At 45.3% G+C, this 25072-nt stretch overlaps 1 protein-coding gene across 8 annotated transcripts in view; it reads left to right on the forward strand.

Annotated features, from left to right (window-relative positions):
* SERGEF (secretion regulating guanine nucleotide exchange factor) overlaps positions 1-25072 on the forward strand; it is a 248292-nt gene that overhangs the window by 22656 nt on the left and 200564 nt on the right. For 5 of the 8 annotated variants that reach the window (XM_008275115.4, XM_070072707.1, XM_051833946.2 and 2 more), the window contains 2 exons: positions 2677-2739; positions 8155-8313. In XM_008275115.4, the coding sequence (XP_008273337.3) occupies positions 2677-2739; positions 8155-8313 (222 nt within the window). The remainder of the gene's footprint in view (positions 1-2676; positions 2740-8154; positions 8314-25072) is intronic. The other 3 variants (XM_070072692.1, XM_070072734.1, XM_070072714.1) reach the window with 1 other exon arrangement.

Here is a 25072-nt window from a genome sequence, read left to right on the forward strand (position 1 = left end):
GTATTCCCGAAGGGAGCTCTCTTTACATAACAACTTGAGGAGTAGGTAATAAATATTCTGTCCTTAGCTTGCTGGTTAATTTGTGTTTGTCCTGTCTTTGTCTCTGTGTCTTCATCTTCTTCTCTCCTTCCCTCCTCTCTCCTTCCCTTTTCCCCTCCCTCCCTCCCTCTGTCTCTGTCTCTTCGCCTCCCCTGCTCCCTCTTCTCCCTCTGTCCCTGCTCTGTCCTCTTCTGTAGATTTTTCTGTGAGTATAGAATCAGGTCTCCATCTCCTTCCCTTCTCCCGTTCTTCCTCTCACACCTTCTTCCTTTGTGCCCCAGGAAACCTGGGCAGGAGACCTCTGACTACTCTTCTGTAGTTCAGTACAAATGAAGGATTTTTGAGAGTGGAGAGAAGGGGTGGGGGAGGGAAGGGAGGCTGTGTGGGAACGATGTACATGGGTGTTGGGGTTGTTCTGTTTCTTCTAAGTCCTAGAGGCTGTTTGCTTTTGCTGGGGTTGGTGTTAGTTTTCCTGAAGCTCAGGGGCTGAGTTGGGTAGTGTACTCTTAGCAAGGGAGAAGGAGGCTTTAGATGCTGGACAGGTAGTCTACTTGGAAACCTTCATAGTATAGGGGCTGGCTTTGTGGCGTAGTGGGTTAAGCCTCTGCCTGCAGCATCAGCATCCCATTTGGGTGCTGGTTTGTTTCCCAGCTGCTCCACTTCCAATCCAGCTCTCAGCTCCTTGCTAATGGCATGGGAAAATCAGCAGAAGGTGGCCCAAGTGCTTGGGCCCTTGCCACCCACATGGAAGACTTAGATGAAGCTCCTGACTTCAGCCTGGCCCAGCCCTGGCCATCATGGCCACTTAGGGAGTGAATCAGTAGATGGAAGATTTCTCTCTCTCTCTCTCCCCCTCTCCCCCTTTCTCCCTCTCTCCCTCCCTCCCTCCCTCCCTCCCTCCCTCATTTGCTCCCTCTCTGTAACTCTTTCAAATAAATAAAATAAATATTTTTAAAAACTCTTCATAGCATAAGCTTATACTTCCCAAATAGTTTCCTTCTTTGTTAAGATACGCACTGATCCCTAGGTGTATCCAGCTTTCCCATTCTTTTATGCTGTGGGCAAACTGTGACCTCTCCCTGAAATGTCTTTTTCTTTCTGTTCCCTCTGGGAAACTCCTAAAATTTTTCAAGCTCTAGCTCCTCTTCTAGCCTCCATTGCATTTTCTCCATGTGCATTGGTTGTACAGTGTATTGTACTACTTTGAATTGTTTATATGTTTTCTTATATGCCAAAGATTATGAGCTTTTTAATGAGCTATGTGTCATTCTATTTTAGCACAGGAACTGTATCTGGAAGGAATGAAAAAAAATTTTTTTTTAAATTTTATTTGATTTAAACAAGCTGTTTGGGTTTCACTTGGGGCACAGCTTAGATTCAGAGTTGAGTTAGAGTTTTCTGAAGAGAATTTGAATGGGTCATCAACTTCCTGCCCTCAAAGTCCTTTTCCTTCTCCCATCTTCACCTCCCTCATTGCTACAGATCCTGGAGTTGGATCCCTGGCTGTCTCTTCTTCACCTGGCAACTAGGGGGTGAGTTCTTCCTCTCTGGTGAATGTGACTGGAAACATCTTCTTTGCTCTATTGTCTTTTTTTTTTTTTTTTAAAGATTTATTTATTATTTGAAAGGCAGAGTTACAGAGAAGCAGAGGCAGAGAGAGAGAAAGAGAGAGAGAGAGAGAGAATCTTCTATCTGCTGGTTCACTCCCCAAATGGACGCAATAGCTGGAGCTGGGTCAATCTAAAGCCAGGAGCCAGGAGCTCCTTTCGGGTCTTTCATGTGGGTTCAGGTGCCCAAACACTCGGGCCATCTTCTACCACCTTCCTAGGCCATAGCAGAGAGCTGGATTAAAAGTGGAACAGCTGGGACTCAAAATGATGCCCATATGAAATGCTGGCACTGCAGGTGGCAGTTTAACCCACTGCGCTACAGTGCCGACCCCTTTTTGTCATTCTGCAGGGTACTTGAAGGTGTGAGGACATTTTATTAAGAGGCTAGTTAATCAGCTAGAAGTATGAGAGAAAAGAGTTACAGAGTAAGACTGCATTTAAGTGCAAGACAGGACACCTGTTATGACAGGTTATGCCAACTTCTAGAAGGTTGATTGGGATTTTACTTTGTCAGTGAAGACCACATAAGTAAGGGAGGAAAAGTGCTAGATTTGGAGATGTAAGACCATTTCAAAGTCTAGTTCTGTTTGTTGTTAGGAGACCTGGGTTTGTATTTAAGTACTTGCACGTGATAATAGCTGAATGCATGAGATATCATTGCTTCCAGACCACTGAGCAGACAGATCTAGGAAATATGCATGCACTTACACATATTTTTACATACACACACTTATATCCGCTTATCTACCTTTACTGGAAACCATGATTTGCACTGATTCGCCAATGCTTGAGATAGTGAGGAACCTATCTCCTTTACCCTCAATATATTTACTTACTTGTTCACTCTTTGGTGTTTTAGCAATATCCCTACTGTGCCAGCTGTCTTCTTGGCCAGTGCTACCGGCTCAGACCCACCTGCACTGGTTGGCAGTTTCTCCCCCTGACCCAGGTGGTACTGGCTCTCTGCCCAGTTTGTTCTATGGAATGTGATTCAAAAGAAAACTTTTTTTTTTTTTTTTTTTTGTAGGCCTAGAGAATTCCAAAGCAATATGTGTTCTTGCTGGCTTGGATCATTCAGCTTCATTAAGTGGTGGGTACTAGCTCTTCATAGTTTCACATATTATTCAGAATTCTGTATGTGACTTCCCAAACCGCTGATTCCGTGATACAGATGCAAGTCATAGACTTCAGAGCCAGAATTCTGAGGTGCCACTGGTCTGATCTTAGATTACTTTACTTTTTTTTTTTTTTTTAAACATGTATTTATTTAAAAGGCAGTGATAGAAGGAGAGGGAGATATCTTCCATCTACTGGTTTACTCCCCAAATGGCTGCAATGGCTGGGGCTGGGCCGATCCGAAGCCAGGAGCCAGGAGCTTCTTCTGAATCTCCCATGCGGGTGCAGGGGCCCAAGGACTTGGGCATCTTCTACTGCTTTCCCAGGCCATAGCAGAGAAGAGGAGCAGCCATGACTCAAACCTGTGCTCATATGGATTCTGGTGCCACAGGCAACAGCTTTACATACTATACCACAGCACCAGCCCCGAGGTGTTTATTTTGTTGCAAAGAACTTTAGAAGTCCATGTACATGAGAATTTTTCAAAAAGTTCTTGAATAAATGCACATTATGAAAAAAACTGTATAGATTTCAAAAATGTTTTAACTAGAAAATAAGTTCATCTTTTAATTCCATTTTCCACAAACTTTTTGAAGTACTCTCTTATTTCTCTAATTTCTCTCTCTGTTCCATTTCTTTAGTTTGACCATTTTTGGGTCTAATCTGTCTTTTTCTCTTACATTCTATTTCTCTGTTTGGCTGTGTGTCTGTACAACTGTTTGACATACCCAACCAATACAGTGTGAACTTCCTCATGACTTTTTCTGTGGAGACAATTGTCTCTTCCCTTTGACTCAGATTGCTGTGACCCCTGCTGGCAGGGATAGATTGGTGACAATACCTCTGAGCGATTTTTTTAGTAAGGCCTCTCACACAGAGTTGAATGTATTAAAATTTGAAGTAAAAAGGAGAAACTTCCCTACTTAGTGTTTTATGTGGAAATTCACGTGTAAATAAGACATGTAAATTGTTGGTGGCATGCATTTTTTTAAGATTTATTTTATTTATTTATTTATTTTTTTAAGTTAGGTTCATCACTTTATTTTTATTTTTGACAGGCAGCGTGGACAGAGAGAGAGAGAGAGACAGAGAGAGGTCTTCCTTTGCCGTTGGAGTGAACCAGCGGATGGAAGACCTCTCTCTGTCTCTCTCTACCTCTCTGCTGTCTTTCAAATAAATAAAATAAATCTTTTTTTTTTTTTTTTTTTTTTTTTTGACAGGCCTAAATTAGGCCGGGTGCCATGGCTCAATAGGCTAATCCTCCGCCTAGCGGCGCCGGCACACCGGGTTCTAGTCCCGGTCGGGGCGCCGGATTCTGTCCCGGTTGCCCCTCTTCCAGGCCAGCTCTCTGCTGTGGCCCGGGAGTGCAGTGGAGGAGGGCCCAAGTGCTTGGGCCCTGCACCCCATGGGAGACCAGGATAAGCACCTGGCTCCAGCCATCGGATCAGCGCGGTGTGCCGGCCACAGCACGGCGGCCATTGGAGGTGAACCAACGGCAAAGGAAGACCTTTCTGTCTCTCTCTCTCACTGTCCACTCTGCCTGTCAAAAAAAAAAAAATATTTATTTTATTTATTTGAAAGACAGCAGAGAGGTCTTCCATCCGCTGGTTCACTCTCCAGATGGCCGCAAGGGCTGGAGCTGTGCCGATTCAAAGCCGGGAGCCAGGAGCTTCTTCTGGGTCTCCCATGTGGGTGCAGGGGCCCAACGACTTGGGCCATCTTCTACTGCTATCTCAGGCCATACATAGCAGAGAGCTGGATTGGAAGAGGAGCAGCTGGGACTAGAACCGGCGCCCATATGGAATGCCGGTGCTTCAGGCCAGGGCGTTAACCCTCTGTGCTACAGCGCCAGCGCAGCATGCATTTTTTAACATCAGATTTGCAATGCAGTCCAATTGAGGAGCTGTTACTGTTTGCAGAGCAGAAAAACCAAAATCTGAGGTAGAGATAATTTATAATTTAATGAGTTTAAAGCAACCGACTGACAAGATAAATACCTGCTGTTAGCTTATGTCTTAGGTGGATTTATATATTTATTAAGAATGTTGAGTTGAAATGAATGACAGTTATAAAGGACTTCACTGGGCATGCAGTCCACCTGTCTGCTTTTAGAGAAGTGACTTGTTCATGCCCATAGTCAATGAGGGGTGGGGAAGGCATTTTTTTCCCCTGAAGATAATAGACTAGGAAGTTTTTCTCCTGTGTTCTAATTAATTTGAAATGACTGATGTTATGTAAACCTAGAGATTGCCTAATTGCTTGCTAGCATCAATCTCTTAAAAAAATGTGATAAATGCATTTACTACTTGACCTGTGGGCCACTTTTATTGTGGTGTTTTCATATAAAGATGTTGCCTTTTTTATTGATGTAATTTGCATATGAAGTTCACCATTTAGAAATACACAACTTAGTGCTATTTATTTATTTTTAAGTTTTTATTTAATGAACTTAGTGCTTTTGTGTGGTCCCAAAGCAAATTGGTTTTTGATGTTTTGAAAGTAGTTCTCTCCCCTTGTCTGGTTCAAGCAGTCACACACTTGATTTTGCTCAGTGCTCTTTAGACCTTTTCTCCGGAGTCATTGTTGATTATGTAACTACTTGGCTTTGCAGCAGAGCTTAATTTTACCTGCTGATGCAACCAGGCAAGATCCTCATGTGGAAGGCAGTTTGTCTTTCAACAAGATGGTTTAGACATCCTAAGAAAAACGAAGTCTTGATACCAACACAGCTTCCGTCAGTGACATCTTCATGGCTCCCTAGTCCATTTAAAGCAGTGATCCTTTGCTGAGGGGGCGTCTTTGCTCTGGTAGAGGTTCTTATAGTTCACACACCCTGAGTTTGCCCTCTTTCTCTGTGTGTGAAATATACCAAGGTTACTTCATAGACCTGCAGAGTGTCAGTACTGTGGGATCGATCACCTGAGTGACAAGAAGTTGAGGGAACAGGCCCAGAATATGAAGCCATATGTAGCAGACGGGACTTGAACTAGGACTCCTGAAACTTGGTCTGATGCCTTTTAATGATCCTTTTTGGCTTTTGACTGATTTGGGGGAATATTCTAGACTGCCCTATGGAGGGCAGTGCTATAAAGCTTTATTGGGAGGCTGGTGCTGTGGTGCAGTGGTTGAAACCACATGGGCACTGGTTCACGTCCTGGCTGCTCCATTTCATATTCAGCTTCCTGTTAATGTGCCTGGGAAAGTGGCAGAAGATGACCCAAGTCCTTGTGCCACTGCCTCCCATGTGGAAGACCTGGAAGAAGCTTCTGGCTCTTGGCTTCAGCCTGGCCCAGCCCCTGGCTTTTATGGAAATTTTGGGGGTGAACTAGTGGAAGGAAGATTCTCTTTGTCTCTCCTTCTCTCTCTCTGACTTTGCCTTTCAAGTAAATAAATAAATCTTTTTTTTTTAAAGAGCTTTATTGGGATATCACAAAATGCAGTGGAAGCAGACCTGGTTTCTAATTTTTTAATTCCCATTTGACTCCATATTAACCTTGTGATCTTGAGAAGTCATTTAACATCTTCTAACCTTGATTATCTTCTAGAGCTGTGCTAACAGAAATATAACATCAACCACCTTTCAAAAAGTAAAATGAAACAAGTGAAATTAATAATACACTTTTTAGCCCAGTTTACCCAAAATATTATTTCAACATGAAGTAGATGAAAACTGTTAATAAGCTAGATTTTTTTTTTTTTGCACTAGGACATTGTACTTCATTTTGTGTTGCTCACTTATGAAGTCCCTCAATTTGGAATAGCCACATTTCAAATGTCAGTAGCAGTGCCTGGTTAATGATTACTGTATTGGACAGTACTGTTGCAGAACCTTAGAATATTAGGTTAAAAAACCTTTTAGAGCTCCTCTGAGATGTTAAAAACTGACAATCCACAGGCTAAATGATAACCCTTGGCTCCATTTGGCTTTCATTTAAAAAAATGTTTGAACTTGAATGGCTTTTAGACAAGCATGGGCTCTCTGGTCTGCCACAGCAGAACCTGCCAGTCACTCTTGTTACCAATGTCATCAGTCATTTTGTCTGCTCTTGTAGGCCAATTGCCTTCCCTTCGAATTTTCAGCTGGTGAAGCTAAGGTTTGTAGTGAGTGATTTGTCCAAGGTCAACAGTTAGTTAACAGATCCAGGAATAGAAACCAGAATCCCCTGACTTGGAATTTGTTCTTTTTCTATTAGATCACCGTGTCAGTCAGTCACATTCCTGCTTATATCATAGGATTACTGTAAGGTTGAAATGAACTAAAATGTCACACAGATGTGATGTGATTACATTGTATTTTCTGCTAAAGAGAACATGCAGTGAAATAGTGGTATGTTTAAAAAGTTTAAAGGATGGGGGTAGATGTTTAGTTCAGTCTAGTGGTTAAGATGCCCACATCTCATGTTGGAGTTTCTGGGTTTGATACCTGGCTCTGGCTCTGACTCTGGCTCTAGCCTCCTACTAATGTAGATTCTGGGAGGCAGTGTGCTCAAGTCGTTGGATTCCTGCTACCCATGTGGGAGACCTGGGTTGAGTTTCTGGTCCCTGGCTTTGGCCTGGCTGAGTCCCAGCTGTTCTGGACATTTGGATAGTTAACCAGTGGATGGGAGCTTTTTTTGTCTCTGCCTCTTGAATTAAAAACAAAAAGTTTAAGCACAAATAATATATATTTGCTTATATTTGATTATTCAAGCGGGAAGGAGTTGGAGAAAGGGAAAGAGAGAGCGAGCAAGCAAGCACGAGGCCACTCATCTGTTGATTAGCTCCCCATATGCCTGGGCCAGGGCCAAAGCTGGGGTCCAGGAGCTCATGCAGGTCTCCTGTGTGGCTACATGAGTGGCAGGGACTTCACTACTTGAACCATCACTTGCTGCCTTCCAGGATCTGTAGCAGCACAAAGCTGGGATCAGGAGTCAGAGCAAGGAATCAAACTCAGGCTCTTCAGTGTGGGACGTAAGCGTCTCAGTCAGCCTCACAGCAGCTAGGCCGGACGCCCACCCTTGTCTTTTAACCTGTCGTTTTATAACTCGAAACATTATTTCCTAACAAAAGGGAACGTGAGCAAATATTTTAAAATGTAGAAAAATAGAGAAAACTGTTTCACACGTGCCAGATATTGAATAAATATTTGTTGAATGCGTAAATGAAGAATAATCATACATTCTTAGTCCTTAAACTACTAAGACTGTTTGGCCTTATTTCCCAAGTATAGAATTTTTAAACATCTTGTGTGTTATTATGCTGTACATGAATTTTGTAATCTGCCTGGCTGCACTCAACATTGTAGTATAAGTATAAAATGAGTTCTTTTAACGTCTTCTTCACACGTGTTATTTTCCATTATTTTGGACTAATGTGTCTCCACCTCTTGTTTCCCTTCTGTTTATTTCAGATGCAGGAGAACTGTATGTTTGGGGAAGCAACAAGCATGGGCAACTGGCTACCCAAGCTGCTTTCCTTCCTGTGCCTCAGAAAATAGACGTGCATTGTTTTCAGAATGAAAAGGTCACTGCCATCTGGAGTGGGTGGACACACCTGGTTGCTCAGACAGGTGAGGCAGCATCAGAGGGACAGCTGTCTAAACAGACATGAATGGGTAGGATTAAGGATTTTTTATTGATGAAAAGAATTAAGGACTAGAAAGGGGAGGCCCTGAGGTCTAGTTCTACCACCAGTCGGATATGTGGCTTTGGGCTTTTCCTCTTTGGATCACAGGTTTGTACCCCAAAAGATAGCTGGGCTAAGTTAACTTCTTCAGGTTCTAAGAGGTTTTGAGAAAGAGTCCATTGCAACAAGTATTGCCCAGAAATTTGCCCACATTGTTGGGCAGTCCTTGCCTTGTCATAGCTGAAGAGTTGGTTGTATTTGCATTTCCACCTGAGTCTAAATTAAAAACAAGCGAAAATGTTAAGTTAAAGATAAGTATTCCAAGATTGAGGCAGGAGCATTATTTTGAATCATAGCTGGCATAGTATTCTGTTTTTTTTTTTTTTTTTTTTTTTTTTTTTTTTTTTTTTTTTTTTGACAGGCAGAGTGGACAGTGAGCGAGAGACAGAGAGAAAGGTCTTCCTTTGCCGTTGGTTCACCCTCCAATGGCCGCCACGGCCGGCGCGCTGTGGCCGGCGCACCGCGCTGATCCGATGGCAGGAGCCAGGAGCCAGGAGCCAGGTGCTTTTCCTGGTCTCCCATGGGGTGCAGGGCCCAAGCACCTGGGCCATCCTCCACTGCACTCCCTGGCCACAGCAGAGAGCTGGCCTGGAAGAGGGGCAACCGGGACAGAATCCGGCGCCCCAACCGGGACTAGAACCCGGTGTGCCGGCGCTGCTAGGCGGAGGATTAGCTTAGTGAGCTGCGGCGCTGGCTGGCATAGTATTCTGATTTAAACTTGGATTGGCTAACATACTATGTGCATTGATTCAGACATCTCATGTGTTCCCTGAGATGGTGACATATCATGCCATGCAGCTTTTGGCGTCCTCATCTTCCTCTGAGTCTTCATGTTGCCTGTAGGACAGTTCACCTTCCCCAGCCTTCACACACACACACACACACACACACACACACACAGAGAAATCTTCCATCCATTAGTTCACTCCTCAAATGCCCTCAACAGTTGGAGTCTGGAACTCTGTCTGTCTCCTATGTGGGGGTGGTGGTGGGTGGGGCTTGAGCCATCAAACTGCCTTTCCAGGTACATTAGCAGGAAGATGGACTGGAAGCAGATGAGCTGGAATCTGTACTCTTATATGGGACGTGTGTATTGTTAGCAGTGACTTAACCTCCACAAAACCTGCCTTTGACTTTTTTTTTTTTAAGATTTATTTATTTATGTTGAAAGAGTTACAGAGAGGGAGAAACAGGGAGGGAGGGTGGGAGGGAGAGAGAGAGAGAAAGAGAGAAAGAGAGAAATCTTCTATCTACTGGATCATTCTTCAGATGGTCACAACAACCAGCACTGGACCAAGCTGAAGCCAAGAGCCAAGAGCTTCATGTGGGTCTTCCATGTGGGTGGCAGGGGCTCAAACACTTGGGCCCTCTTCTGCTGCTTTTCCCAGGTCATTATCAGGGAGCTGGATTTAAAGTGGAGCAGCTGGGTCACGCACTGGCACGCCCACATGGGATGCTGGCATTGCAGGTGGCTACTTTACTTGTTATGCCACCATGCTGATCCCATGAAGTTTGTTTTTTGTGATCTCTTCATCCCTGCCCTCCTAGAGCTCCTGCTAATTTATAGAGTTCCTCCCTTCCCCTAATAATTTTATAATTCCTTTTTTTTTTAAAAAAAAAACTAGACTAATGGCATAAGTAAACTTGTTATTCGTGAAACAAATTGTGTTTTAAAAATGCTGCTAAATATTGATGCTGACAGTGTTTTTCTTCTGTGAGTAACCCAAGCACATTGTAAATAGTTGGTGAGGAGAGTGGAGCCCTTGGGTTGAGGAACATGCTATACTAGCTATGACTGTAATTCTTGAGATCTGTTCTGAGAAGCCCTGAGTGCCCTTGTCTGCTCCTGTCCTACTTGCTAGCTACACATACATCTTTAGTCTCCCAAATACTCCATGATTGAGATTCCAGGAGTTTCTGGATTTTGCAGCATTTTGGTCAGCTCCAGTTATCCTTGGTAAGTCATACATACTGCACTTATTTTTTTAAAAAAAGATTTATTTATTTATTTGAGGGGCAGAGTTACAGAGGGAGAGATGGAAGAAAGGTCTTCCATCCACTGACTCACTCCCTAAATGGCCGCAACGGCCAGAGCTGGGCTGATCCAAAGCCAAGAGCCAGGAGCTTCTTCCAGGTCTCCACGTGGGTGCAGGGGCCCAAGCATTTGGGCCATCTTGTGCTGCTTTGCCAGGCCATAGCAGAGAGCTGGATCAGAAGAGGAGCAGCTGGGACTTGAACTGGTGTCCATATGGGATGCTGGCACTGCAGGTGGAGGCTTAGCCCACTATGCCACTGTGCTGGCCCCATGCTACATGTTTTTACTCAATGCAGACTTGTGTATCTATGATACTTTTAACTGACCTTTAAAACAATTTTGTGATCATTTTGGAGTAGAAGAAGGCGTATAATAAACTTTCCTCATTATCTCTTCAGAGGAGACTGTAAGGAAACCCGGTCATTCACGTGGGGGGAAATCATGACTTTCCTCAAAGAGGTTCAGAGTGCTTGAAGTTGGGTTCATACAGAGACCTTACTTAAAGAGACTCACTGAACAGGGAAGCTGCTCGTTTGTGTAACTGCTGATATCTGCCTTTTCCTCCAGATGATAAACCAGGAGGGAAGCATTGCATTAGCCTCACTCACTTCTTGTCTCTGCTATTACTGGAGAATATTCCCAGCTTTCTTGTGTCAGATTATTTCTGGTTAAAAGAGGCTGAGCATAGGCAAATGCACAGAAGGCAGGATAGACAGCTACGATGTATGACCTCTGTCTGGGGACTCACTGGTTCGTGAACAAAAGTCTTCAGATTGTCTTTTTGGATTCAGGAGTCCAGTCAGTAGGTGTTTGTTGGCCACCTGTTGAGCCATGTGCTCTAGTCCTTGGAGAAATGAAAGAGACAAGACAGGGGCCATGCCTTCTCACTAGAATGTGTAGGTAGGCTTAAGTCTTAAGAATACAGAGATGGAAAAGTTTTCTGTCGGTCCATCCATCCATCCATCGGTCCATCTATCCTATCTATCCAGGCTGCAAATGATGAAAGTCTGTTTATGTAGCATGCCTTGTGCTAGACATAAGTCTTGTCCTTAACCCACTCGGGGAGACAAATCTGTAATGAAATCTCAGAGCATTCTGCTATGAGTGGGCAACAGTGAAGCCAAGTACAAATTGCAAAAGTAGCAAGGAAACCAGCAGTAGTCTGAGTAACTAGGTGTGAACAGGAAGGTGTTTCATAGTCAGTCTTCAAAGAATTACATTGCAGTAAAATACACTTACTACCAAACGATAGTGAGTTTGTCTGAGTTTTTCAGTAAACCCTTTACTACTTACATAGCTGATGAGTGAAAGACATAAAGATGCTGCTTTGACTTTAGCATTGAAGCTCTGTAGACGAGGCGGAGTCGCAGCAGCCAAGCCCTGGGGGTGGGAGGTTGGAACCCACGTCCCTGACTGTCTGAGTCACCCCAGCTGCTCTGGAGCTCAGTTTCAGGCTTCCACCTCCACTTGAGAGCAGGATTTTTTGGTAACGTTTCAGCTGTTTAATTAACTTGTTAATTCAGATCGCTTGTTTATGTACATTGTCACTTTCTCCTTTCTCCTAAGTCCAGAATGGCTTAAAGCTGGGATGTTTGAGTTGTGCTGAATTTTGGGTAAATTGGATCCTCTTGCCATTTGATTCACCAGTTTTGTCTTCCTTCTAGCAGCTATGGAAGCCCTTGCCCTGGCTCATTGTCATTGAGAGAAACACCCAGGGCTTTCATTTAATCAGACTCAGCGCTCACATTAATGGGAACAAGATTTCCTCACAGGGTCAGAAGCAGCTCATTAATGGAACAAGGAGTTATTTGACTCTAGTTGTTCTCACAAGCTCCAGTGGTGAATGTTCCTGGGACATGCTTGCAGGCCACATCAGCATACAGGCTGCTTATTGTGGGAGGCATCAGTTGTGATAGTAATTTAAAAAGGGCTTATGTACGGTGATCCTACATCTGGCCAGAAAGATGGGATGGGATGGGATGAGAGGAAGGTAGAGCACTGCATTTTTTCCCTCTTCTTCGTAGTCTCTAGACCAGAGACGATTCTGTCCCTCAGGGGACACTGATAATGGCTAGAGAGACATACTTGGCTGTCACAGTGGGGTGGGTGGGGTGGGGTGGGGGTGCTACTGGCTTCTAGTGAGTGGAGGCCAGTGTCGCCACTAAGCATCATGCGATGCAAGGACAGCCTCCCACAGCACAGAATTATCCGGCCCCACATGTTAGTAGTGTCAGAGTTGAGAAATGCTGCCCACACCTGACATCCCCGGTGGTGGGTGCCTAGCTGGGGCAGTCACATGGTGTCAGCATAACTTTACAGATTGTCTATATGGGAAAATGGGATGTGTTGTCTGCTCTCCCATCTCAGGAGTCTGGTGCTTGCCTGCAGTGTTTGCAATGGAAAAATACTTTTCTCTGTTAGTCAGAGGCACTTGGAGAGAGTCCAAGAGAACCTGTTCTAATCTGGGAGAGTTGGCAAGGGTAGCTGTGTCTCAGGCTGGTGGCACTGCATTCTAGAAACCTTTCCCAAGCTGCTTAATTTCCCTGATCATTGTTCTCAGGAACTTCATGGGACTCCTGGGTGACTTTACCCAGGCTCGGTGACCTGCAGCTGTCTCATTTGAGATTCATGATTTCCTGACTGGAGGTGCATCACGGAGAGTTGCATGGCAGATCTGGGTTCCTCCTAGCTTGGTGACCTTGATTAAGTGACTTTACCTTTGTAGGCCTCAATTTCCTCATCTCTTAAGAACAATATTGGGGCTGGTGCTGTGGCGTAGCAGGTAAAGCCGCTGCCTGCTGTATTGGTATTGCCGGTTTGAGTCTCAGCTGCTCCACTTCCACTCCAGCTCTCTGCTATGGCCTAGGAAAGCAGTATAAGATGGCTCAAGTCCTTGGGCCCCTGCACCCATGTGGGAGACCTGGAAGAAGCTCCTTGCTTCTGGCTTCGGATCGGATCAGCCCCAGCTCTGGCTGTTGCGGCCCTTTGGGGAGTGAACCAGTGGGTGGAAGACTTTCTCTCTCTCTCTCTCTCTCTCTCTCTCTCTCTCTCTGCTTCTGCCTCTGTGTAACTTTGCCTTTCAAATAAATGAAATAAAATTTTTTTTTAAAAAAGAAAAGTATTAAAATCTGCTTGCATTCTACATAGTGCTGCTGTGAGGTTAAAATGCATGAATCTGTGTGAAAGATGCCAACTAATTATAAAATGCATACAAAAGCAGTGCTTGTCTGAGCTTGGGATATGTACGTAAATCAGTGGTTAGTAGTTGCTTTTAGAAAAATGTCTGTTTCAACAAGGCCTGTGCTGAGCTTGAGACACACCAGCTCTGTCCTTTGGGCTCATGAGCTGGCCAGGGCTACTCTGTATTCCATGCTGACTGGCAAACTTTCTTAAAGGCTTCCATTCACATGCTGCATGCAAGTGGTTCTTCCTTTCTTTCTTTTTTATTTTTTAAAAAAGATTTGTTTGTTTTTCTGAAAGGCAGAGATTCGGGGAGGGGGTAGATATCTTCCATCCGCTGGTTCACTCCCCAAAAGGCCTTAGTGGCTGGAGCTGGGCCAGGCTGAAGCCAGGAGCCAAGAGCTTCTTCCGGGTCTCCCACGTGGGTGCAGAGGCCCAAGGATTGGGCCATCTACTGCTGCTTTTCCTAGCCACATCAGCAGGGAGCTGGATCAGAAGAGGCGCAGCTGGGACTTGAAACGGAGCCCACATGGGATGCCAGCACTGCAGGAAGAGGCCTAACCGTCTACACCACAGCATTGGCCCCTGGAAAGTGGTTCTCTCATATTATCAACACTTTGGAAGATTTTGTGGCCATATAGGTAATTTTACCTGTTAAAATCATTCCTTCGTGGGATCCATTCCAGTTGCAATTGTAGACCCCTATTTATATTCATGTTTTTTCCTGGTCTAGACTGTAAATCTCATGTCAGCAGTGTCTGTCCATGCTGCTGTCCTCAGCACCTGGCACAGTTGTAGTTGGTGATCAGTAACTACTTGCTCAGTGAGTGGATGCATGCAAGGTAGAAAGCAACCTGGGCTTTGATGTCAGACAGACCAAGGTTTGGCTCTCAGCTCTGTCACCTTACTGATCGTGGGGCTGTGGACTGTTCTACTTCTCTCCACCTTCATTGTCACCACCATAGTTGTCTAGTCACTTTCCCCTTTCATCCATTTCCAGGGAATCATAAATTTCTCCCTTGTGAAACTTTTTTTGTAGAATTCTTTGACTAGTTCCCCTGCCATTAGACTCAAGTATAACCTCCATGAGGGCAGCAGCCATGCTTGGTGTCCACTCTCCATTGAACTGAGGCTCTTCGTAAAATACTTGGCATATGCAAGGTAGATACTTAGTGCATATCAGACAAATGCGTACACTTCTTTAAGCTTATTTACAATCTGTAGGAAAATGGGGGTATTATACTGACCTAGCATGAGCATTAAATGAGATGATGTATTAAAACATCCAGCATAGGACTAGGCTTGTGTATCTGTTCAGTATATACTAGGGGACTTCAAAAAGAAATTTTCATAGAAAATTCACATTAAAATTAAAAAAAAATTTATTTGAGAGTCAGAGACAGACACAGAGATATCCCATCCTCTGGTTCATTCCACAAATGCCCACAATAGCTGGGGCTGAGTCAGGCTGAAGCCAAGGGTCTGGAACTTAATCCCTGTCTCCCTGAGGGTGGCAGGGGCCCAACTACTTGAGCCATCACCTGCTGCCTCCCAAGATGCACAGCAGCAGGAAGCTGGAATGGGAATTGGAGCCAGGATTAGAACCCAGGCACTGTGATGCGGGATGCGGCCGTTCTAAGCAATATCCTCACTTCTGCACCAAATGCCTGCCTCACATTATCTTTTAATCCCATGTTTCCACAGACCCTTGGAAGACCCTCAGATTAGTTTTCTCTGCCCTTGTGGAAACCCCAGAGGTCAGATCTTCCCATTTCTTCTCTTTCTAGTAGAGGTCTTTGCAGAGCTGGATGTGAACATCTCCAGGTTGATGCGGGACTGTTCTGAAGGGTATAGAAAGAAATGTCTAAAAAAATGCTTAGTGCTAGTTGCTGGTGATTTATTAGACTTCCAGGGGAGTGATTTATACAAGGTACAAACCTTAATGTGGGTTTGATCAGGATGTCTAGAATCTGGTTGCTTTCCGGATGCTGGAAGCTTTCCCTGAACTCTGCAGTATCCCAAAGTAGCCTTGTGGTCTCACAGGGATATGGATTGAGAAAGAGAGACCAATGCAGAGCTCTTTGTTCTTTACCTTCAGTGTCACCTAAGAAAGTCCTAGAATCTTGGAAGATTTAGAGAATCAGAGATGGAATAAGCAACTTCCTCCCTTTGCAAATGGGAAAACTAAATCAAGAAGAGAGAAAGTGACTTTAGGCTACATATAAGCTAGAAATCCAGGTCTACTGTTCAGTAATTTTTTCTCCTTCCCACCACTGCCTTCCTGATTCCTGGTAATCTCCTTTTTATTGAGGTATTTTTTATTCTTCTGTTTCTCTGAAGAGGAGGAATTGCATAGTACGTATGGAAGAGACCAGCTCTTAGGCATTTTCTTTTCTTCAAGTGTCACAAACCAAGAAAATTTTATTGCATTTGATGTCTAAGCATTAGTGAAACCCAAGCACAGCCATTGATTCACCCCAAACAGAGTTTATAAATATATCTAATGCTGATTTTTCTGTTTTGGGGCCAAGAGCCTTTCTAGAATAGGGTGACAGTGTATATTACTCTGTCGTCTTTGGGGCCATATATCATGAAACCTTAACCAAGCTTAGGGAGATTCTGATCTTGTGGGTTCTATTTAAAGTGGGTGCTTTGGCATTCATGATGCTTGGGCATTAGGACTTTGAAAACCCAATGATTGAAAGAAAGTCAAACTGAACCCAAAAAACTATTTTGAAAATAACCTTTTGCTTTTTATTAAAGTCATTCCTTTTTGTCTTAGACTCCTTAGGCTGTTAGTAATGGATGGGAGCTTAGAGATCATCTGGTCTGACTTCTTCACTTTGGAGATACGGAAACTGAGGACTAAAGAGAGGAGGCACCAGGGGAAGGTGAAAGAGCCAGACCAGAATTCGTGGCTCATAACTCTTGGTCTAGTGTTCTTTTTGCTTTGTCACACTCCATCCAGAAAAATGTAGATGAGTGAGCTAGTCAAACCCAGGAACCTGATCTACCTCAAGAGAACATTGATTCTTAGCTGAAGAGTGCAGCCATAGATTGATTTCCTGGTGGATACTTGTATGAAACAAAAACTGGGAACTGGTATACCAGGAGCAGAAGTAGGTGGCCCTTCTGGGATTCACAGAAGCAGATACATTTCCATAGGCAGCAGCAGTCATAGCACCTTCATCACTATAAAATTTTGTCAAAAGTTTGGACGATGAGTGTAATGAGCCTTACTTCACAGATGAGCCTGGCGGTGGTTGGCTGCAATGTCCTGCTTCATGTGGATGGGCAGAGCTTAAGCTTGAACTCAATTGTTTGTCCCCAAGCCTGCTATTCTAATCCAAGCCATATGTATCTATGAATGCTCAGTGCGTGTGGGGAATGTCCGTCTCTCAGACTATATGAGGTCCATAAAATCAACTGGTCTGGTCCTGCCAAGACAACCACAAGCAGGACTTGAAATTCAATAAATCCATAGCAGGCTGGGGCCAGCACTGTGGCATAGCAGGTAAAACCACCGCCTGTGATGCTGGCATCTCATATGGGTGCCGGCTCATGTCCCGGCTGCTCCACTTCTGATCAAGCTCCCTGCAGCGGAGGATAGCTCAGGTGTTTGAGCCCCTGCCACCCACCTGGGAGATCACATGAAGTACCCAGCCAAACCCTGACCAGTAGATGGACGATCTTTCTCTGTCTCTCCCTGTCTTTCTGCAACTCTGACTTTCAAATAAACAAATAAATAAAAAAAATCTACACCCGGCTAATTTTGAAGTTGATAATGTTTTTAAAAGATTTATTTATTTATTTGAAAGGCAGGCTACAGAGAGGCAGAGGCAGAGGCAGAGGCAGAGGGAGAGGGAGAGGGAGAGAGAGAGAGAGAGAGAGGTAGGTCTTCCGTCTGCTGGTTCACTCCCCAAATGGCCACAATGGCTGGAGCCGAGCTGACCCAAAGCCATGAGCCAGGAGCTTCTTCCAGGTCTCCCACATGGGTGCAGGGGCCCAAGGACTTGGGCCATTTCTACTGCTTTCCCAGGCCACAGTAAAGGCCACAGCAGAGAGCTGGATCAGAAGTAGAGCAGCTGGGTCTCGAACCAGCAGCCATATGGGATGCAGGCACTACAGGCGGCAGCTTTACCCACTATGCCACAACACTAGCCTTGATAATTTTTTATAGTTCGTGAATGGTGTTACAAATATCCAAATAACCCTTGGCAGAAAAAAAGGTCTCCTATCCTGCAACATTAACTACTAAACTTCTTACTCTTGTGTGGGTGTTGTGGTACAGCCATTAAGACGCTGCTTGGGATGCCCGCATCCTGTATTGGGGTGCCTTAGTTCCAGTCCCCACTCTGTATCTGATCCAGCTTTCTGCTAGTGTGCACCTTGGGAAGCAGCAGGCAATAGCTCTAGCACTTGGGTGTCTGCCTTTCAGATAAATAGAAAAATAAAAATGAATTAAACTTCTTACTCTTCAGAGAAGTATCTTTTATTTCCTTATTTATTTATTTGAGAGGGAAGGAGGGAAAGAGGGAGGGAGGGAGGGAGAGAGAGAGAGAGGTTCACTTGTTCACAAGAGAGAGAAGAGAGAGAGGGAGAAACACATTTATCCACTGGTTCATTCCCCCACATGTTTGCAATGGCTGGGGCTGGGCCAGGCTGAAGCCCAGAACCTGGAATTGAATCCAGGTCCCCCTGTGCTGCCTCCCCATTGTGTGCCTCAGCAGGGAGCTGGAATCAGGAGTGGAGCTGGGACCCAAACCCAGGCACTCTGATATGGGATATGGGCATTCAAACTGGAATCTTAACCACCAAGTGAAAAACTTGCTCCCCAAAGAAGTGTCTTTCCCAAACTTTGCCAGTGGTATTACATCCTCCCAAGCAACGAGGAGGGAAATTCTTAGTTATCTTTGCCTTTTGGTGGGTGTTTGTGGAATGCTAAGCTAAACATGTGCAGCACTGTGCTACAGAATATAGGGAAATAGAAAATCAAGGACTACCTTCAGGAAGCTTGTGGTTGGAGGAACAAATTTAATATTTAGTAGAAGAATAAAAAGAACGTGGCAGAATGAAAAGGAGTGGCCCAGACACTGAGGGCTCTTGAGTTTCAAGGGAAGGAGAGATGCGAGTGGGTGAGAGTGGTCAGGGAAGGGTGCAGAATTGTGGCTGGGCTTTGGGAAGGTCACATTTTAGTAGGTGATGAGTTTGAGAGTTGGTTTTGTTGCTTTCTCTTGTCTTCTGGCAGACACTTAAACTCTCTGTCTCTCTTTCTCTCAGCCAGTCAATGGAAAGTTGTAAACATTTGATATGTAAGGGCCCTTCTAGCTCTGAAATTCTAGCCTTTAAAAAATAACACTGGCCTACAGAAATAATCATGGATGTATTCAAAGATTAAGTATAATGTCATCCACTGCATCGTCATTTGTAATGACAAAAACAAGTGCATGCAAATGAATGAAATTGATGGGAGATTGGGTTAGCCTTATGTAGGGATGTTCTACAGCATAATCACTAAACAATGCTTTAGAAGGCTATCTAATGACAGGAGTATGCTTATGGTATAGTAAGTGAAAAGAGTAGATTGTAATAAGTTACTACACTACAACTCTTATTTTTTTTTTAAAAAAGATATTGCATAGGAAATACCAGAAGGAAATATGCCAACATATTATCTCTTGTGGGATGAATGAATTTCATTTTTTCTCCATGCTGAACATATAATTTGCATTCTGATTATCTCTCTCATGAATGCTACTTTTAAGTTAATGAATAAAGTTGCTTACCCCTCACTGCAGGGGAGTAGCTCCTTTACCGTCCATTCCCGTGTGGATGTCCTTCACAGTCACTTCCACGGGCCTTAGTTGGGAGGCCACATGAGAAAGAGGCGAGAGTGTGTAGCAGGCGGCAGGAACGCACGCAGCTATTTTTGGCTCAGTGATGAGTCAGCGCTGTGACCTTGGGCAAGTCACTTCTGAGCATCTCCGAGCCTTGGTTTCCTCATCGGAAAAGAGGAATTAGAGGTCATAGAAGATTCTTTGATCAAACCGGCGTAACTGACATTTCTCCTTCTTTGATGTTACTTTGTGGTTGGAGGCTTGGAATTCCTTTCTTCCATTTGTGCATGAAGTATGTACTAGGTTTAGTGAACTTTTGTCACTCTACTATGCTAGGGATATATTCCTTTGATCTAACCCTGATTTGGTACCTGTTTGTATACATGTATTGAAATGTCACACTAATTCAGAAAAATGTACAATTATAGATACTGAAAAACTTTTTAAAAGGAAAACAGAAAAGCTACTATACTATATCATATTTTTTTCTTTAAGGAAATAATTTAAATAGTTACTAACTGAACAACAAAAAAAGAGCTTTTGAGCTCCAAATTATATTTTATCCTAAAGATGGAGAATTTTTCTACTGTTGTAGAACTGACTGAGGGACCTCATTGATTCCTTTAGGCTGGCCTCCTTGCATTTTCTCCAACTACTCAGCATTTGGGCTTGGCACTGGTTGCTGGCTGATTTCTCCCATTTAGAATTAAGGTAGGGGGGATGCAGTGGGAGTTTAGTAATGATGCTCCCAGCCTGGAGCATGTAGTGATAGTGTTAAGCCACTAGAGGGAAGCATTGCTTAATTACATTTCCTTGTTGTGTCTCATCTGCACAGGTAAAACATAGCCTTGATTTGTCTGGGGGTTTCAAATGCTAACATTTTAGACTTAAAAAGAGTCTGAAGATCATCCAGGAGAATCCCATTATGTTGTAGATGTGAGATGATAGAGGCAAGCGTCCTATTTAAATTCATGTAGTATGTTTTTTCAGTATCTGCAGATAGGGTTTAGAAGAAGGCTGTAGACCAAGCCAAGGGTGTGATCGGTTGAGAACACAAAGAGTGAGCAAGTCCCATGACTGTGTAGCAATCTAAGGGATCTGCCTGTACACACCTTTACTGTGCTCCCCTGGCCAGGTGTAGACAGGAAAAGATAGATACCACCTTTCCCCGAGGACCTCAAGTCTGGAGGGGAAAGTGCATACAAACATGTGGGGCTACCCCAGTGTGTCCTCTCCACAGTTTGGCGGTCTACCTCATCTAGGACCTGGGCTGTGGTGGTGGCTTGGGACCCTGCAGGTCTTATCATTTGTTGAGGTTTGCAAGGAATTCTGACAGTTCGTTTCCCATCTTCTAAAACCTTTGTTTCATCGGCTCTGGGCTGACTTTATTTTTGGTTTGCAGGAACCCACCAGCCCTGAACATTATGGTAAAATGGAACTGTGCCCTGGCCTGGGAGCCAGGCAACGCTGTCACCTTGGTCAGGTATTTCCTTTACTTGGGAAGAAAGGTCCAGCTCTCAGCCACAGTAGTGTCACCTCTGGCAGACAGAGGAGGTTCTGGCGTTATTTTTAGTTTTGTGTTAGGCAGTGACTGCCCACTGATCCATGCTCCAGAGAGATACAAGGTGGATCTGTCCACCTGAACGAGGAGCAAGATTTGCCCTTTCCAACGAGTGCCTTGGGCTTAAAGGGGCCTGACTAAGACCACCAGAGGGCAGCAGTGGGCAGGCAGGAGATGAAGTGGGTAGGGCCAGTATCCAGAGTCAGAATTAGCAAGGTCGGAGCTGGAATGACCGTTTAGAGGTCACCCAGGCCCCGAGAAGGAAGGGGGCCTGCCTGAGGTCTCACCGTGAGTTAACACTTGATGGTGCTTGCTTGTGAGAGGGACTGAGATTGGTTTGGCCTCCAGTAGCTGCTCCACAGGACAGCCAGGAGATGGGGCTTGGGCCAGTGAGCCAAAGGTTGGATGGGAAGCGGGCAGCAATGAACTGTCTGCCTTGAGCCTGATTTCTCCAGGGTCCCACCCTCCTCCCCAGCAAGGCCGGTGTCCACTGTCTTTTTTATTCCTGCCTGCCTTGCTGGGTTTTCCTCTAAGCCAAGGTCTCCTTTCAGGTTGCGCTGTGGATGGAATTAGAGGACATCCCTCCGTCCCCACATCCAACAGATGGGCAGGCCCAAGGCCTTGCCAGGGGCACACTGCAGTAAGACTAACAGCAACCACCGTAATTCGTGGTCAAGGAGGTCAAGTTGGGGGAGGGAACCAGTGCTGGCTGAGCACTTACTGAGTACCAGGTGCTCTACCAGGTGCTCACCCACATCTTCCTCAAAACCCGGCAGGGTGGAGTTCACTTCCCTTGTGTTCCACGAGAGCGCTGGGGCTGAGAGGGGCCGAGTGGCCTGTGCAAGCTAACGCAGCTGGTTGAGAAGCAAACAGTCACTGGACCCTGCTCTGTTTGATGCCGGAGCTTGTACTCACCTCATTTTGTCATGCTGCCTCCCTCAAAGTGACCTCACTGGGCACGTACCAAATGTCATCTTAGTGAGTTTGGGCTGCTGTAGTGAAGTATCACAGAGTGGCTTCTGAACAATAGAAATTTATTTCTTACAGTTCTGTAGGCTGGGAAGTCCTAGTCAAAGCACTGGCCGATCTGGTATGGGGCGAGGGCCCATTTCCATATAGTCAGCCATTCTCTCGCTGTGTCCCTGCCTGGTAGAAAGCGGCAGGAACTCTCTGGGGGTCTCTCTGATAAGGTTGCTAATCTTATCGACCAGGGTTTCTCCCTCATGACCACACTGTCTTCCAAAGACCCTACCTCCCAATCGTCCCCATGCTGGGATTTCAACATCTGAAGTTTGGAAGGACACAAACAGTCCATCTGCAATGGATTCCTGGGCTTTGGGGCAGGGAGGAACAAAGTTATGGGGAGTTGGGGTGGTGGGCTACTGGCAGCAGGAGGCCTTTGACTCAGTAACGGGAGTTACTTGTGGAGCAGGTGAGGGTATGGGGGCTGGTGACGTAAAGGCTCTGAGAGAGGCTTGAGCAAATTTGATCTCTGCATCCATGTTCCGGAAGTTACTTCAGCCTTGAAGTCTCGTCCCCTGGGTTCCCACATAGCTCCTGCCTCACTTCTATTGCTCCCTGCCAAAATGTCCTCTCTCACACACTCTGTTCCCTTCCCTGCGTTCCTTTACATTATAGCAGATTTCACTGCCCGAAACCAGAGTATGCTTACTTGTTTACTTATTTATTGCCACTGTCTCCTCAGTGGATGTGAGCCCCCCCTCCCCCCAGGTTAGGGACTCAGCCCTGGACCTCTCCTGGCATAGAGGAGAGGCTGAGCGAGTGGCAGGTCTGCGATGGCTGGAACTAGAGACTGTGGATGCTGTCCGTTTCCAAGGGGCTGTGCTCAGGAGACCCAGCATACGGCTCTGCCCTCTCCCCACCTCTGAGCCTGACAGTGATGCTTGCTCCCCCAGCAGTGCTCCTGCCCAACTGCAGGGCCTTGCCTTGGCTCCTTGGCTTCCTTACCTGTCTGCTGTAGGGGAGGGGATACCAGCCGTGCTGCGAGCTCACGAGATGATTCTGGGAAGGGCTCAGAGGTCCCTGGCAGAGGGCTCAGTTTCCATTCAAGGAATCCTCTTCTTTCCTGGTGGGGATTGATTTGTTCCAGGAGCTCTCTAAAAGTGAGTGTTAAATGACCGGCCAATAGCTTTGCCATCATCTGTAGGTTCTTGACAGATGACACTGTGTTTGCCCTTCCTCAGGGGACCTTGCCTGCCACTTGGGAGCTTTTAATAATCATAAGGACAACCAGTGCCTTAAAGTGCTCTCAATGTGTGCCAAGATGAAAGTGGCCTGTTTTGAGGAATCTTGGAAAAAGCAGCTCTTTCCCAATCTGAGAGTGGCTTTTTACCTTAAGAACTGATCTGGTAAAAAGGCCCCGAAGAGCTAGGTTCAGGTTCTAATTTGGCTATTTGCTGACTGTGTTATCTTGGGCAAGTCAGTCAACTAGTCTGGGCCTGAATTTTCTCAGGAGGAGAATAACGAGGATCACAATCCCTACCTGACTTGTCTGCCTCAGAAGGGTGCATTGTATCATTCACTCATTCAAAATTGCTTCCTAATTCCTTCACTTTTTTGTTCAACAGATATTTGTTGTATACACAGAGGTGAGGGAAGGACATTGCAGGCAGAAGGAATACTGTGAACAAGCCTGTAGAAGTGCAAAGTGCACCCTGATTTGTTTGTTTGAGCTTGGGCCAGGTAAAGTGAGAGAGACTGGAAACGTTTGGTGATGATAGGAGTGAGTCCTTGGTTAGGCTTTAGTCTCCGAGCGGTAGAAGGAGCAGCTGAAGGGGTGTGTGTGTGTGTGTGTGTGTGTGTCTGTGTAGGTGGGGTAGGGATGGCTGATAAATATGAGTCATGAGAGGAAGGACCCTGCCTCAGAGTGGCTCTCGCAGCTCTTCCGTTCATTTCGCATCTCCCTGGTAGAGACTAAGATGCCCTGGACTCTCAGGGGAGCCCCTTCCTCCAGGGGCTAGGTGACTGAGTCCCCGAGAGGGATAGGGACTGGAGTCACTCAGCTCATTGGCCTATCATCTGGGAAATCCCTTAATAAGCCATCATGTTGCCTTTCATCTTGAAGCATTTAAAAAAGTATTTATTTCAGAGGCAAGGAGACAGCTAGACAGAGTGAATTCCCTTCCACCAGTTCATTTCCCAAATGTCTGCAATGATTGGGGCTGGGGCAGGGCTGAAGCTGGGAGCCAGAAACTCAATCCAGGTTTCCCACATGGGTGACAGGAGCCCAGTTATTTAAATCTTCACTGCTTCCTCCCAGGGTCTGCACTAGCAGGAAGCTGCAATCAGGAGCTGGAGCCAGAAACCAAGCCCAGGTATTCTGTGGGTCTCCTGAGGTATTTGTTAAGGTCTTAACAATGAGCAGCTTTGGGGCTTCTCCCTGTAGCGCCCTGAGGTGTGTGAGGTAGGGATCACTCACTGTATCAAGGACACACTCGGGCCAGGCATTTTGCCAGGGCTTTACAAGCATCATCTGGTTGATCCATACAAAAACTTTACTGAGTAAGGTTCACTGGCACCTAACATATGAAGGAACTGACGGGAGAACCACGGCTAACTCTATGTGGGTACTTAGCCATACTGTGCTCAGCTTGAAATGTGGGTCAGCATCACCTGGTCCACCTGGAGGGTGTTGTGAGGATCAGGTGAGGTCATGGATGTGAAAGTTGCTTGTAAACTGGAAAGTGCTGTGTGCACAGGCAGGGGTCTGTAGTAGTTCTCTTGCCAGCCAGATTCGTGCTTCGGATTTCGCTTGGGCCTTCCCTGCCTGGGCTGATGGAAGGTTCTCACCTTTAGTTTATTGCCTGTGCACTGCCTCCTCTTGCCAGCCCCAGAGCTATTGCCTCTGCTCACTACAGCTGTCAATTAAGCCCACAGATTTGAAGATACTGTTCTTTTTTTGGAAAATTAACCCTATAGTGCAAAATTAGCATCAGTGTCAGTTTACTTTTTTGCTATTTTGGTGAAAATCATAGTAAGTCATGGAATTTTAATGCTGGAAGGGGTCGTA

This window comes from Oryctolagus cuniculus, chromosome 1, assembly GCF_964237555.1.
Source record: "Oryctolagus cuniculus chromosome 1, mOryCun1.1, whole genome shotgun sequence".
NCBI classification, from domain to species: Eukaryota; Metazoa; Chordata; class Mammalia; order Lagomorpha; family Leporidae; genus Oryctolagus; species Oryctolagus cuniculus.